Source organism: Balaenoptera acutorostrata, chromosome 13 (assembly GCF_949987535.1).
Source record: "Balaenoptera acutorostrata chromosome 13, mBalAcu1.1, whole genome shotgun sequence".
Lineage (NCBI taxonomy): Eukaryota > Metazoa > Chordata > Mammalia > Artiodactyla > Balaenopteridae > Balaenoptera > Balaenoptera acutorostrata.
This window is the reverse complement of record NC_080076.1, coordinates 84,695,168-84,709,356: the sequence shown is the minus strand read 5'-3', so window position 1 is coordinate 84,709,356 and position 14,189 is coordinate 84,695,168. Positions and strand designations below refer to the sequence as shown.

General features: G+C 38.4%; 1 protein-coding gene across 1 annotated transcript in view; it reads right to left on the bottom strand.

Moving 5' to 3' along the window:
* PPTC7 (protein phosphatase targeting COQ7) overlaps window positions 1-14,189 on the bottom strand; it is a 38,877-nt gene that overhangs the window by 9,476 nt on the left and 15,212 nt on the right. The window contains exons 2-3 of the mRNA XM_007189511.2: window positions 6,305-6,484; window positions 518-716 (exon numbers count right to left, since the gene is read on the bottom strand). Of these exons, the coding sequence (XP_007189573.1) occupies window positions 518-716; window positions 6,305-6,484 (379 nt within the window). The remainder of the gene's footprint in view (window positions 1-517; window positions 717-6,304; window positions 6,485-14,189) is intronic.

The window sequence follows — 14,189 nt, the reverse complement described above, 5'->3', positions numbered from 1 at the left end:
AGAACACGTCAAGAGCACCATCAGACCACCTCTGAGTCCATTTCCTGAAAGTTAACTTTGCCTGACAAGTTTTGCAGGGACTGCAAGTTCTATTTGATGCATATTATAGGAGGCCCCGAGAATCCGGAAGTTATTCTGATAAATAAAGCAGATGTCTGTTTGCATTCTTCCCTAATAACGTATGCAAAATCTTGTATAGGCAATGGCACAGACAAACAATGACTCATTTCTCCAGCACAATTTAACAAATACAACTGTATGTATCATGTGGTCTTGGTATGAAAAACTGATATTCTGTAAGCCTGAAATAGTATTTTCATAGTCTTGTCAAATTATCAGGTGTTTATCAGAATTCAACTTGGCTGAAATATCAAGTTCAAGCACAGTATCTTTCGATGTCAGACTAAAAGGTCCTCAGTGTGCCTTCTTTTCTCACATGAGAATGGAAAATGCCTATCTCCAACACTGTAGTTAAGGGGAATGGGAGGGAACCTATTGGTGAGAAAGGGGAGATTACCTGTCACTCAAGACGACTCCCTCGGCTTCGGGGGGTGCAATTGAGAGCTGGAACGGAGTGTTGAAGTAATGCTGCTGTTCATCTGATCGGTGCACAACTTCACCACCCCTGACAACCAGAAAGCCTGAGTCGCCCAGGTTTGCTGTGTGTAAGCGGTGGCTAGTTCTGTCCAGCACCACGATGCAGGCAGTACTGCTACCTAGAAACAAAAATGATCTCCATTTACTTTCTCTTTCTAGGCTGTCTCTGCATACACATTTTTATCATATTGCCCCAAAGAGCAACATGCCATAATTTGAATCTCCTTTGTCTAAACAGGACCTTTCTTAGTTATGGCTCCATATCAATGTCCTGTAGTAACCTGATCAGGATCAACATGACGGGGAAAGAAAACAGGATTTATACTATGCAATGTTAAGTGGGCCACTGATGATTTGGATTCTTCCACTTGCAGAGATAGGAAACAATAAAAATGGCTGGCATTTAACCACATTATTTCAATAGTGCTATAATCTATGCCAAATGCTCAGAAGGATGTTGTTGAGATATTAAGTTTTAATACTTAAAATGCCAGAAGGAGCATGTTACGTTTCCATAACATTTCTCATTAGTCATAGGCAGAAAGCCTGCTCTGTGAAATTCACTAACATTTAAGACAAGGCACATAACTACAATTTTAAACAGAATTTCCATCTGCTGAGGTCATGAAGAACTTTTACTGCAGACTGACTCACTATGAAGTAACAAGACCAATTTTCCCAGGTAGCTTGTGGAATCAACCTGTTCACTTTACAGAGACTACCTGTTCAGAGAGAAGAGACCACATTCCAAGCAGAAGCTTCTGTGTACCTTTGCAGCACACAGCTCACATGACCTTCCCCAGACTGAGGCTGATAGTACAATTAGTGAAAGTGCTTTCTAGTGCTAAAATTTCAACCTATACCTACAGAAAAATGGCAAAATAGAAAAATGAGCAGTTCACCAAGAAATAAATGTAAATGGTCTGTAAATATATTTCTAAAAAATGATCACTGCACTAGTGTAGGAAACATGGTCTCATTTCACTCTCAATTCACTCTCATTTCACAGTGGTAAGACAGTAGAACTAAATAACCTTTCTAAAGGACAATATTGCCCTGAAATATGTGCATATCCTTTGATCTAGCAATTCTACTTGTGAGGATTTATCGTAAGAAAATAACTAGAGATGCAAACAAGACTTAAGTACAAAAACACTGCATAAGATCACAAAGAACTGGTAACAACCTCAACATCTAAAATTAAGGGACTGGGGACTTCCCTGGTGGCACAGTGGTTAAGAATCTGCCTGCCAATGCAGGGGACACGGGTTCAAGCCCTGGTCCGGGAAGATCCCACATTGCCGCGGAGCAACTAAGCCCGTGCGCCACAACTACTGAGCCTGCGCTCTAGAGCCCACAAGCCACAATTACTGAGCCTGCCTGCCACAACTACTGAAACCCGCGTGCCTAGAGCCCATGCTCCACAACAAGAGAAGCCCGCGCACCGCAACGAAGCGTAGCCCCCGCTCGCCGCAACTAGAGAAAGCCCACGCGCAGCAACAAAGACCCAACGCAGCCAAAAATAAATTAATTAAATAAATAAATTTTAAAAAATAAAATTAAGGGATTAGTTATATATTTTACAGTTCATCCATACAATGGAAAGCTATGCACTATCACATAATACTTAGGAGTACAGACTCTGTCGTCAGCCTGCCTGAATCTGAATGCTAGCTCTGCCACTTACTAGCTGTGTGACCTGGGGCAAATTATGTAACCTGTCTGTGCTTCAGTTTGCTCATCTATAAAAATAGGGATAACAGTAACTATTTCACAGAGTTGTTTGTAAGGGAAAAAATTAGTTAAATCATGTCAAAGACTTACAACACATAATAAGTGTTAGCTATTTGATAGACACTAAAATTGTGAGAGAAATATATCTGAAAATGAAAGATAATTTAAGTGAAACAAGTGATTATAAGCTAGTATTAAAGTTTCCTTAAAAGAAAGTGATATCAAATATAAAGAACCGTACATCAAAAATAATGAAATTTTGGGCTTCCCTGGTGGCGCAGTGGTTGAGAATCCGCCTGCCAACGCAGGGGACACGGGTTCGATCCCTGATCCGGGAAGATCCCACATGCCGCGGGGCAACTAAGGCCATGTACCACAACTACTGAGCCTGTGCTCTAGAGCCCGTGAGCCACAACTACTGAGCCCACGTGCTGTAACTACTGAAGCCTGCACGCCTAGAGCCTGTGCTCCGCAACAAGAGAAGCCATAGCAATGAGAAGCCCGCGCACCGCAATGAAGAGTAGCCCCTGCTCGCCGCAACTAGAGAAAGCCTGCGCGCAGCAACGAAGACCCAACGCAGCCAAAAATAAATAAATAAAATAAATAAATTTATTTTTAAAAAAATAGTGAAATTTACTGTAATTTTTTTTTTTAAAAGCACAATATGTAGGCAAAGGCTAACCTGATAAAATGATAATTAAAAGGCAAAAAGAAACAAAATAAACAGGCTGTGGAACCAGCTGTGTTAAATCCCAGTGCTCTATCATTTTCTAGCCACGTGACATGACCATGGGCAAACCACTTATTCTCTCTAGGCCTCAGTTTCTTCCTAACAAAATGAGGAACAAAAATACCTACAAATCTACCTCACTGGAGCTATTGTGAGCACAGAGTAGATTCAATTCCTGTTGTTATTATTCTATGGGCAAAGAAAAAAAGTCAGGGAGTATAATCACTAAAAAATTAACAGTTTTCTTAGTGGATTATAGGTAATTTAATTTTTGTTATTAATTTTTCCTTAGTGAAAATGTGTAACTTAATTTAAAAACACTTAAATATAAGCATTTGTGTCACTGTAATGTTCAAAAATTGTTTCCTTGTTATCTACAGTATATGCATGGGTACAAACTTGACACTTTAATGCTAAGCTATCTAGTCCCTACCCATTAATTGTCAAAGAAAAGAAAAACATGGGTATTGTAACTAACTGGCCATGCTGTCAGAGAACCTACTCCATAGCTTATATTAAAGCTAAAATCACCAATTACCCTTCCTTCCTAACTCAGTGCACAAAAACTCCAATCATTTACGTCATTAATAGAATCACCACACAAAAGATCTTCTGAAAGCTGATGGGATTAATTTAACTGAGAACAAAAAATGACAGATGAGTAGCACAGCCTTGAAAATTGTGCTGCAGGAAGGACTCACATTGACTCATTATTACTCACTGACAAATCCAGGCTATCATTTTGCTACCCTTGTGGCAGTAAACCGCTGCGTTAGAATCAAAATGGTCCTCGTGAGTGATAGACAGAGCTTTAATATGCAAAGCAGCACCAACGAAGGGAAGCTCAGCCTTACAGAATCATCTGGGCTCTAGTGTGTAAACTCCTCTGCCTCTTTAAATTACTGATGCGTACAGCGGCTCAGGCCCTGGTAGCCTAATACTGGGAGAAGAGCTCACCATTCTTACGTGTTTGGAGAGGAACAAACTGGCAAAGAAGAAAAGAGTGCTAAGAACAACAGTGTTGAATGTTCAGACGACTGAGCAATCCAGACAGGTCCCTGAGCAAATCCCTCACGCTAACATGGAAGTATTTTTATCACCTGGCCCTTATTCTGTAAACTACCACTAAGCCTTTTGTGCAGCAAAGAAAGAAAGGGATAACCTTACTGGGATTAACCCCTCAAATTCTTAAGATATGTTGGCTTCATAAGACCTAAATCCACTTAAGGGTTTCTGAGGAAATAATATGTCAACAATTAGCCTGTGATGCCAACCCAGATCTAAAAGCAGCTAGAAATTCTCAAGAAATAAGTGGTTACAGCTATCAGCTTGCCCTTTATATATATGGAATTATGTTATAGGCTTTTTAGCAATGGCAAAATTTTTAAAAAAGGATCACCTAATCTTATAAAATTATTACTTGCAATTATAGCTGAGGTTCAGTAAAACTCAGCAGCCTGTCTTTGCCAAAATATGCTTGAGTTTTAGTTACAAATAGCTTAGAGATGTGTAGATAAGGTAAGAGAGAAGTGTATATGTGTCAAACATGGTAACGAAGGATTATTTCAACGTGTCTTTTAGGAGAAAGAGGTAGTTGTAATATTCAGTGTAAGAAAAACTCTTATATGTCCTTAAGTTTATTTTATTAAGCTCTCCCAGTTACATGAAGGTGAATAGGGGAAAAAAAGTAGGAACAAGGAAGAAATACAGCAAAAGACAAAGCTTTCAAAGTACAAAATCAGGACAGTTGTTACAGGTTTTAACAGGTTATTCCAAGTCACAGTAATTTAGTAAATACACTATGGGGTGCAGGGTGGGGTGGTGTTGGCAGAAGACTCAGGCCCCTGGCATCCCTGTCTACAGGTCCTTTTGTTAGATGGCACCCTGCAATGTTCTCTTTTCCCTCAACATGTTTCTGAATATTGCAAGAAGCTTTAAGTCATTGCTTTTCATTAAAAGATTTATCCAGTTAACATATGAAATAAGGGGTCAGAGGTTAAGTGGTTTGCCCAAAGTCATATGGCAAGTTTACAGAGATGAAATATCACGGTATCAGGCAAGCTCAAGACTGCATGCCCAAAACAGCAGATTAAGACAAACCAGTATATTGAAACTTCTAGACAAGATTTCTCTTCAGTTAGAAGGAGAACAAGCAAGTTAATCACAGCACAGAGAAGACAGAAGATGGTAGCATGATGAAAAGTACCCCTTCTTACAAAGGTTTTAAATTGAAGGCAAAATTCTACAACACGGAGATCTCCGTTAACATTGAACATTGAGAGCTGATTTTAAATGTGCATGGTGATTGGGAGGGAGGCCTTCTAGTAACCAGAAAGATGCTGGCAGTTAGCAGAAACTTAATAACACCCTTTCTGAGAGCCTGCTTAGAAGGCTTGGGTAAGTTCCCAAGAAACCATTTAACAAACAAATGTAGAAGCTTAGCCAAAGGATGCTCCATTAGCATACCAGATAAACAAACACTGGGTATTTGTAAATTTTCTAATACAAGATTAACAGGGATCTACACAGACTAAATGTTAACTGCTAGCAGCTGCGGAGCCAATTTGCAACCTGAACTCCTCACAGGTAATCAACTGAGTTTTACATGCTGGACCTATCCCCTTTTTTCCTCCCTAGGAGAGAATCACTACCCCAATTACACAACCACTTGCTTTTCTTTCTTCTTTTATCGTATTTTAGAATCCCTAAACAATACAGTTTTACTTGTTTATGTTTCTGAATTTGAAATATATGGAATCAGACTGTTAGGTGATATTCTGCAATGTCCTCTTTTTCCTCAACAACATGTTCCTGAGTACTGCATGCAACCTTAACTCGTTCCTTTTCAAAATGCGTTTTTCTACTATAAATGGGCTTTTAGGTTGTTCCCAGTTTTCTGCTATTATAAATAATGTTACTATGAACATTCTTGTACCTATCTTTTGATACACAGATGTGCAAGAGTTTCTCTAGTCTAGGGTAAAGACCCAGAAGTGGAACTACTGGGGCATACTATCTGTTCATGTTTAACTTTATTCTGTAATTCTAAATTGTTTCCCAAAGTGGTTGTATCTATTTCAAGCAGTATTATGTATTCTGGTGTTGCCCAAAGCTTCTCCATCAAATTGCTTAATAGGAAGAGCCTCAGAAAAAGAGCTGGGCTGGTAAGTGATTTTCTTGGTTTTGTTGTTAACCATCTCCTGGGCTTCTTTAGAGAGGAAAATGCATAGGATATCTACTTACCAAGCAAAGGTACTTTATTTTGCAGCAACTCACAGTAGCTTGTGGTGAGGATTCCAATGGGATTACTCGGGACGAACCGTCCTTCTTTTACTAACCGTTCACATGTCCGCATTAAAGTCCCTGAGAACTGAGACGGATCAACTCCATAGTCTCTCCATCCTCCTACACCATCTGCGACCCCTAAAAAAGAAATTTACATTCAAAGGATATTCTTACCAATGTCTCAGGATTTCTTACCCCTGTTTTCCTAATACTAATTTTACTACATACTAGTACATCTATTTACCCTGAAAGTCAGAATAAAAAGTGCTCAGGTTTAATGTATTATACACTAATACTCCTAAGCCACATTCTCTACTTAGAATCTGATCTTTCATATATTGATGAATAAACTCGTGAGCTACCACAGGGTGGCATTGCCTCCCAGCCAAGAGTTCGATTTCAGCAGGATTTTCATCTTTGTACAGAAGTATTTGTGTTACTAATCTTTGTTGTATTTTATAGGAATGAAAATGAATTTTTTTAAAAAAGTGCTGATGCTAGTGAGAATACAACTGAGCCAGAGCTGTCCATCATTAAGAATACCAAAAGCAGCAAACTTCTAACTTCAAATATTGGTCAATAACTGTGAAAGAGAGAACAAAATTAAGAATACATCCCACCCCCTTTCCTCTTCCCTCTGAGACAACCTCTATCCTGTGCAGGGCCGCACTGCCCAGTATAACAGCCACTACCACACGTGGCTAGCGAGCACTAGAAATGCGGCTGATGCAAACTGAGAAGTGCTCTAAGTATAAAACACACACTGGATTTTTGAAAACTTGTTAGTATGAAAAAAAGGGTAAAATAGCTCATTAATTTTTATATTAATTACATGTTGAACTAATATTTTGGATATAATGTGCTAAAGAGAATACATTATTAAAATTAATGTGACCTGTTTCTTTTTATTTTTAATTGATGTGAATATTAGGAAATTTAAAATGACATGTGTGACTCACATTATATTTCTATTAAACAGCACTGGTATAGAGATTTTTCACGGGTCCAAAGAGCTGTTGATGAGTTCACAGTCTGCCTAAGACTCCTTTATCGAGAGGAAACTAGTGCTCAAGAAAAATTAGACATCAAAGTCAACACCATACCATCTCCTATTCAATCCCTTGCAACACCAAGCTAGTTGTTCAACATTAAAATCAATTTCTAAATTCAACAGTCTACTAAATTCAAAAACTGTGAGGTTGTTTATTTGAAATTCAAACTAAACTAAAATTCAAACTAAAATGTCAGATATATACATTATTAAAATTTTAAGTGACCACAAATGAAGCTTTCTGGAATGACCTATAAGAAATATAGTTTTCAAAATAAAAGATCCGTGAACAAATGGGAGAGTTAAGCTTTTTACTTCATACTGTTCTGTATTATTAAAATTTTATTTTTATAATGAGCATGTATTGATTTTATAATAAAAATATTAATTAGGGAATTTATAATTTTTAAGGCTATCTGAGCATGAAACATCCTCCCCACATACACATTTACATTTTTTTCTTCCAGTTTTATTGAGATATAATTGACCTACAGCACTATAAAAGTTTAAGGTGTACAGCATAATGATTTGACTTACATACATCATGAAGTGATACCACAGTAAGTTTAGTGAACATCTATCATCTCATGTAGACACAAAATTAAAGAAATAGAAAAAAATTTTTTTCCTTGTGATGAGAACTCAGGATTTGCTCTCAACAACTTTCATATATAACACACAGCAGTGTTAATTACATTTATCATGTTGTACATTACATTCCTAGTACTTATTTATCTTATAACTGGAAGTTGTTCCTTTTGACTGCCTTCATCCAATTCCCCCTCCCTTATTCCTGCCTCTGGTAACCACAAACCTGATTTCTTTATCTATGAGTTTGTTTTTAAGTATAATTGACCTATATTTACATTTTTTGTACATTCAACTTTCACACACACTTCAAAGAGCATATTTGGTGCAAAAGTAGGAAAGTGCTTATATATGTATCCCTGAAAAACTGGCTTAACATGAAATGAACACATTAAACTATTTTTCTGGTGATGCCACTTATCATGCAGAAATGGAACACATCCTGAAAAAATAAGAAGAAACAGAATTGGAAGACAGTAAAGAGATTGACAAATAACTTACCACTATTGGAGAAGCAACCTTCCTCACCTTTTGTGACCAACAGGCAAAATTTCACTTTTTTTTTTTTTTTGGCCACTCTGCACGGCATGTGGGATCTTAGTTCCCAGACCAGGGACTGAACCCATGCCCCCTGCAGTGGAAGCTTGGAGTCTTAACCACTGGACCGCCAGGGAAGTCCCAAGGCAAAATTTCACTTTAGGGCAATTCCAAACTAGTTGGTTAGATGATATGATGTCTGCGATTTCTTTCAAAATATTGGGGCGGGGGGTGACAAAAGAGTAGATGAAACAAGACTGGCCATGAATGGATAATTTAAGTTGAATAATGAGAGGTACATTCATCCCTCTACCTTGATGTATATTTGAAATTGTCCATTATATAAAATTTAAATAGTAATAATGATAAGAAAAAAGATCCTTCTGCCTGCTGTGTGGAGAGAAAAGCAGAAAAGGGAATGAATCAGGAGACTGTCTCAGTAGTCTCTTGAGCATCCATCCACTGGATGGTGGCAGTGCAGTTAGAGTGCAGGGATTTGGGATCCAGTGAAACAAAAGGACTCACAGGTACACTGAATGGGGTACACTGAGGGTGGGGGAAAGAGAAGCATCAGGGATGACTGATATCATTTTTTGGTGCTTTGCAAGCAGTTGTAAGGATATCTAGAAATTCTTACAAAAATTTACGGTAGTTTAATAGGAACTTCTTTTGAGGAATTCTTACGTCACCAGGGATAAGATTTTACCATGATTTAAATGCAACAATTTGTGTTAAAACACAGAATGCAATTATAGTCCTTGCAACTCCATCTGACAAATCATTCATTCTTCTCAAACTACTATTTGCTTGAGGAAAGAATTTCTTAACCAGTTTCTGATCTAAGAGCCACAATTAACTTTAAATACAAACTGGTTTCATCTACAAATGCCCTTCATAAGAAAACCATTAAAACCTGAGATAATGTTGAGAGTTGATCCTGGCACTCACTAAATAATCTGTCAGCAGGTTACAGAGTCTGACTTGGCACAGCCCTTCAACATTAATCAGATTTCTCCCAGAATAGAGGTAACCTTTCAGGCACCTGTTTGCTTTTATATGGGAAAAAGAACACAGGCAAAACTCCATTGGCCAAGTCTCTTTAGGGGGAAAAAGAAACTCAAAAAGCATATAGGGCTTCCCTGGTGGCGCAGTGGTTGAGAATCTGCCTGCCAATGCAGGGGACACGGGTTCGAGCCCTGGTCTGGGAAGATCCCACATGCCGCGGAGCAACTGGGCCCGTGAGCCACAATTACTGAGCCTGCGCGCCTGGAGCCTGTGGTCCGCAACAAGAGAGGACGCGGTAGTGAGAGGCCCGCGCACTGCGATGAAGAGTGGCCCCCGCTTGCCACAACTAGGGAAAGCCCTCGCACAGAAACGAAGACCCAACACAGCCATAAATAAAATAAATAAATTAAAAAAAAAAAAAAAAAGCATATAAACTTTTCAATAAAGCTGTGTGAAAAAAGTCTTAGTATACATACATAATTAACTTACAAAGAACAAGTTATATAATAGGAAGAGCTATATTTGGGATTAGAACAGGCTAAAACCAGAATAACCTACATTTGAAACCTAGTTTAATTCATATTAGGCAGTTATTTCTATAAGAAAATGAATATTTCCTCTCTTGCATAAGCAAAAGCTTCAATCCACAGAGAGAACACCTTTTAAAACAGTGGAACTGATCCAGATATAAAGGGAAATTTCATTCAGAGGTAAAGAAAACAACTGTTAAAGGAGAGATTGCTTCGGATCTTGAAGATATCAAACAACAAAGGATAAGAATATCCCTAAGAGCAAATGGAGGCTACAGTGAATACTAGGAAACAGAGGCTGAGGGAGACATATCCTGCCTCCGGGAAGCTCACCTTCTAGTGGGCAGCTAGACTACTCACTCATGGGATCTAGACAAACGGCTCTCACAAATGCTGCTACAGAAGAGTCAAGAGCAAGTGGTTAATGCTTACGGGGCACTGCGAGAATGGAGCAAGCTTTCACTAGGAAGTGGCATTCGGATCTGGCCCTGGAAGGTAAGTCAGATTTCCTCAGGCAGGGAAGAGTAATTAAAGGAAAAGAACGGCAAATTAGGTGTGGGTGGGGCTTGGGTGAGTGGGGAGAAGTTGAAATATGCAGTGCAGGGGCTGAAGCTGTGGGGTGCCCAAAATTGCAGTCCAAGAACTTTAAGCTTTATGCTATAGACCTGTGCTGTCCAATACAGGAGCCACTAGCCACATGTGGCTATTCAGTTTGAAATGTGGCTAGCATGGATTGAGATGTGCTGTTAAATGTAAAACACACTCTGGATTCCAAAAACGTAGTACCCCCAAGATTGTAAAATGTCTTAGTTTCATGTTGAACATACATTTTAGATATACTGGGTTAAATAAATATATTAATTGAAATTAACATCATCTGTTTCATTTTACTTTTTTAAATGTGGCTACTAGAAAATTTAAGATTACATATACAGTTTACAGTATATTTCTACTGAAGAGCACTGCTCTAGACAATAAAGAGTCACAAGGTTTCTGGGTAGAAGTGATATAATCCAATCTATATTTTAGAAAAATAATCCTGACAGCAGTGGACAGAACGGGTTCAGAGAGGTAAGAGGTCAGGCATCAGCTGCAAGATTTTAGGTTAGAGGTAATGAGAAAAGTAGAATAGACAACCACTGGAAATACAAAGGACATAAAGACAAGATGGCTCTCCATCAATACATTTTATATCAATAGGTTTCTGGATTTCAGGAATGAATATTGATTAGATGATTCCCCAGTTAGGAGGGGGTGAAAATGCCTTCAGAAGATACTGACCTCTGTCTCAGGTATGCTGAGTTTCAGGCACCGGTAGGGCATTTTTGTGGAAATGTTCCGTATGAAGTCAGGAACTAAGAGTCTGCACTGGGGAAGGCAATCAGGGCCAGTTCTTTGACAAAGGTCCAGTACTGACACCACAGGACGGACTGGATGCTCAAGAGAGTACAGAGTAAAAAGTTTAAGGACTTAAGGGGGATCTTATCTTAGGAATGAGAATTCCTGGCCAAATAGCTCACTCGAGATTTGCATCTTACTCTAGGCATCAAATTACAAACACAGATATAACTGATCAAGTTTAGGAAACAGCTAAGTAATCCAATTTGTCAGAATGATATAATTTCTTTAGCGGTGAAGAGAGGTGAAGTTGAAGAGGTGGACTGAACTGGAAAGGCTTTGAATGCCAAGATAAAGAGTTTGCACCAATACAGAAGCTATTTCATTTAACTCACTGTAATCATCTTATGCCTCCATTAATAACATTCTGTCAGCCCACGTCTAGCTTAAGTGTTTCCTTTGACCTAAAATCCAATTAAAACCATTATTAGATTAAGATAATGGTTACATATCTGAAATAGCTGAGCAAAAAGCTGAGAAGAGACTATAGGGCACAGAAAATTCCTTTAGTTGTACCATTTACAACTGAAAATGTCAAGTTTTATGAAGTGGGAAATAGCCAACTAGAAAATATTTATATTTATGATTTTTATAAAATATTTTGCTAAGTTTTCTGTAGATTGCTTTTCTAAAGTAAAGAGTTAAGACAGAAGGAGAAAGAGTAATTCTGGTGTTATCTCCCATCATTTAAATATATCTTTTTATAGGAAGAAAATTCTTAAAAGTAACAATTTTCATTTTTCTAATTAATACATTTTTGTCTTTGCCTTAGTTATAATCATATAAAAACAAAACTTTGCTGTACTTGAAAAAAAATCACTTAGCTTGTTATTAACGCAGAATTTTACTTAATAGCTTTATTCTAAGCAGAAAATTCAAGGAAAAAAGATTTGGTAAGTAAGCTGAAATTGTGGAAGCTTAAAAATCCTCCTTCCAACTGCATTCGGCCACCTAACTGTGTAGCTGGCAAAGGCTCACCTTGAAAAAGATTTTGAACTAAGCGATCATCAGCCTGAGTCTCTCCATCATTATCCATTATCAGCCATCAGCATGAGGCTGCCGTTCTTCTTAAACTCTTCTTACTACACTCATCTTCAGATTGACATGCAATTAGTTACATTTTCCAGAAGAAAGTGATACCCAAAAAATAAATACTAAATTTCAATTTTAATATAAGCATCAGGGAAGAAAAATAGGCAATTTGATTTTATCCAATAGCTCTGGCAGAATTTCAAATACTAAGTAGTACCCAAAGGTAATAGAGCTTTATTCCTTGCATCTTTGATGATCTCAAGGCATTTTACATTGAGCCTCATACTCTCTCTAATGAAGTAAGACGGTTCTACAGGGATTGTTTTTCCATCAGTGAAACACATCTCCTATCTACTAGGATGGGTACCTGATAGTGAACTGAAACTCCAGAGGAGAAATTGAGTAAGAATCTGGCTGGATCACAAGAGTTGAATAATAAAAGCAGCAGGAGACCCTCTGTACTCAAGGGATAAGGATATCTGGTTTTACACTTTCTGCAGCGAGCACTCATCTGATGAGGAACTGGTTAGGCAGTATCTATTGCAGTGCTACAGCCGGCTTCTTTTCAGATGCCAAGGCTCTTCTTCAAATACTGTAGTCTAGTGCTCTCAAAGCCAACCTTATTTGTCTAGGGGCATCACAACATGAAGCATTATAACTAGAGAAAAATGAGATCAGAGGATAAACTCAATTTCTATCAAATGGAACAGATCACACTTGTATCAACAATTCTGAAGCCTCAACTATTTGGGCATTAAAAACACTCCCCTGTGATTCAGGACTGTGAAATGCGTCTGCAAACAATTATCCCAAAGGGAACAAAAAAAAGGATTACTGGAAAAATGTATTCAAAAGTTGATTTATTCAGAAAAGTACAATTTGCTTTGACTAACACTCCTTTCAGTTCTCTAGAGGTGAAATTATATAGATTATCACGTTCTTCCTGCTTTAACAAGTGATATATTCCCTTTGCAAGAAGTTTCCCCAAAATAACCACTATGCATTAGTCACAATGAAACCTGCATCTTCTAATTCTCCAGATACCAAGTCTACGTCAAGAACTCAAGATTTTGGGCTTCCCTGGTGGCGCAGTGGTTGGGAATCCACCTGCCGATGCGGGGGACACGGGTTCGAGCCCTGGTCCGGGAAGATCCCACATGCCACGGAGCAACAAAGCCCATGCGCCACAACTGCTGAGCCTGCGCTCTAGAGCCCGTGAGCCACAACTACTGAAGCCCGCGTGCCTAGAGCCCGTGCTCCGCAACAAGAGAAGCCACCGCAATGAGAAGCCCACCCACCGCAATGAAGAGTAGTCCCCACTCGCCGCAACTAGAGAAAGCCCGTGCACAGCAACAAAGACACAATGCAGCCAAAAATAAATAAATAAAATAAATAAACTTATTAAAAAAAAGAACTCAAGATCTCTAAGCAGAACAGCTAACTCAAAGCTGAGGCAATAAAGCTGAAAGGATGGAAGGAAGAAAGGTTCAACCCTATGACAAAATGTATAAAAAGGGACACTTACAAGCAAAACTCAAATCCTGCTCAAGAAATAGTACTGTCCAGGACAGTTAACAAAACTCAAATACGGACTCAAAGCAGGAATAAATGTTCTATTTTATGTTTTAGAATTCTAAACAAAATAACTGTTCCTTTCTAGCTTAGTAAACCTGAAACTACTTAATAATTAATCAAATTAAAA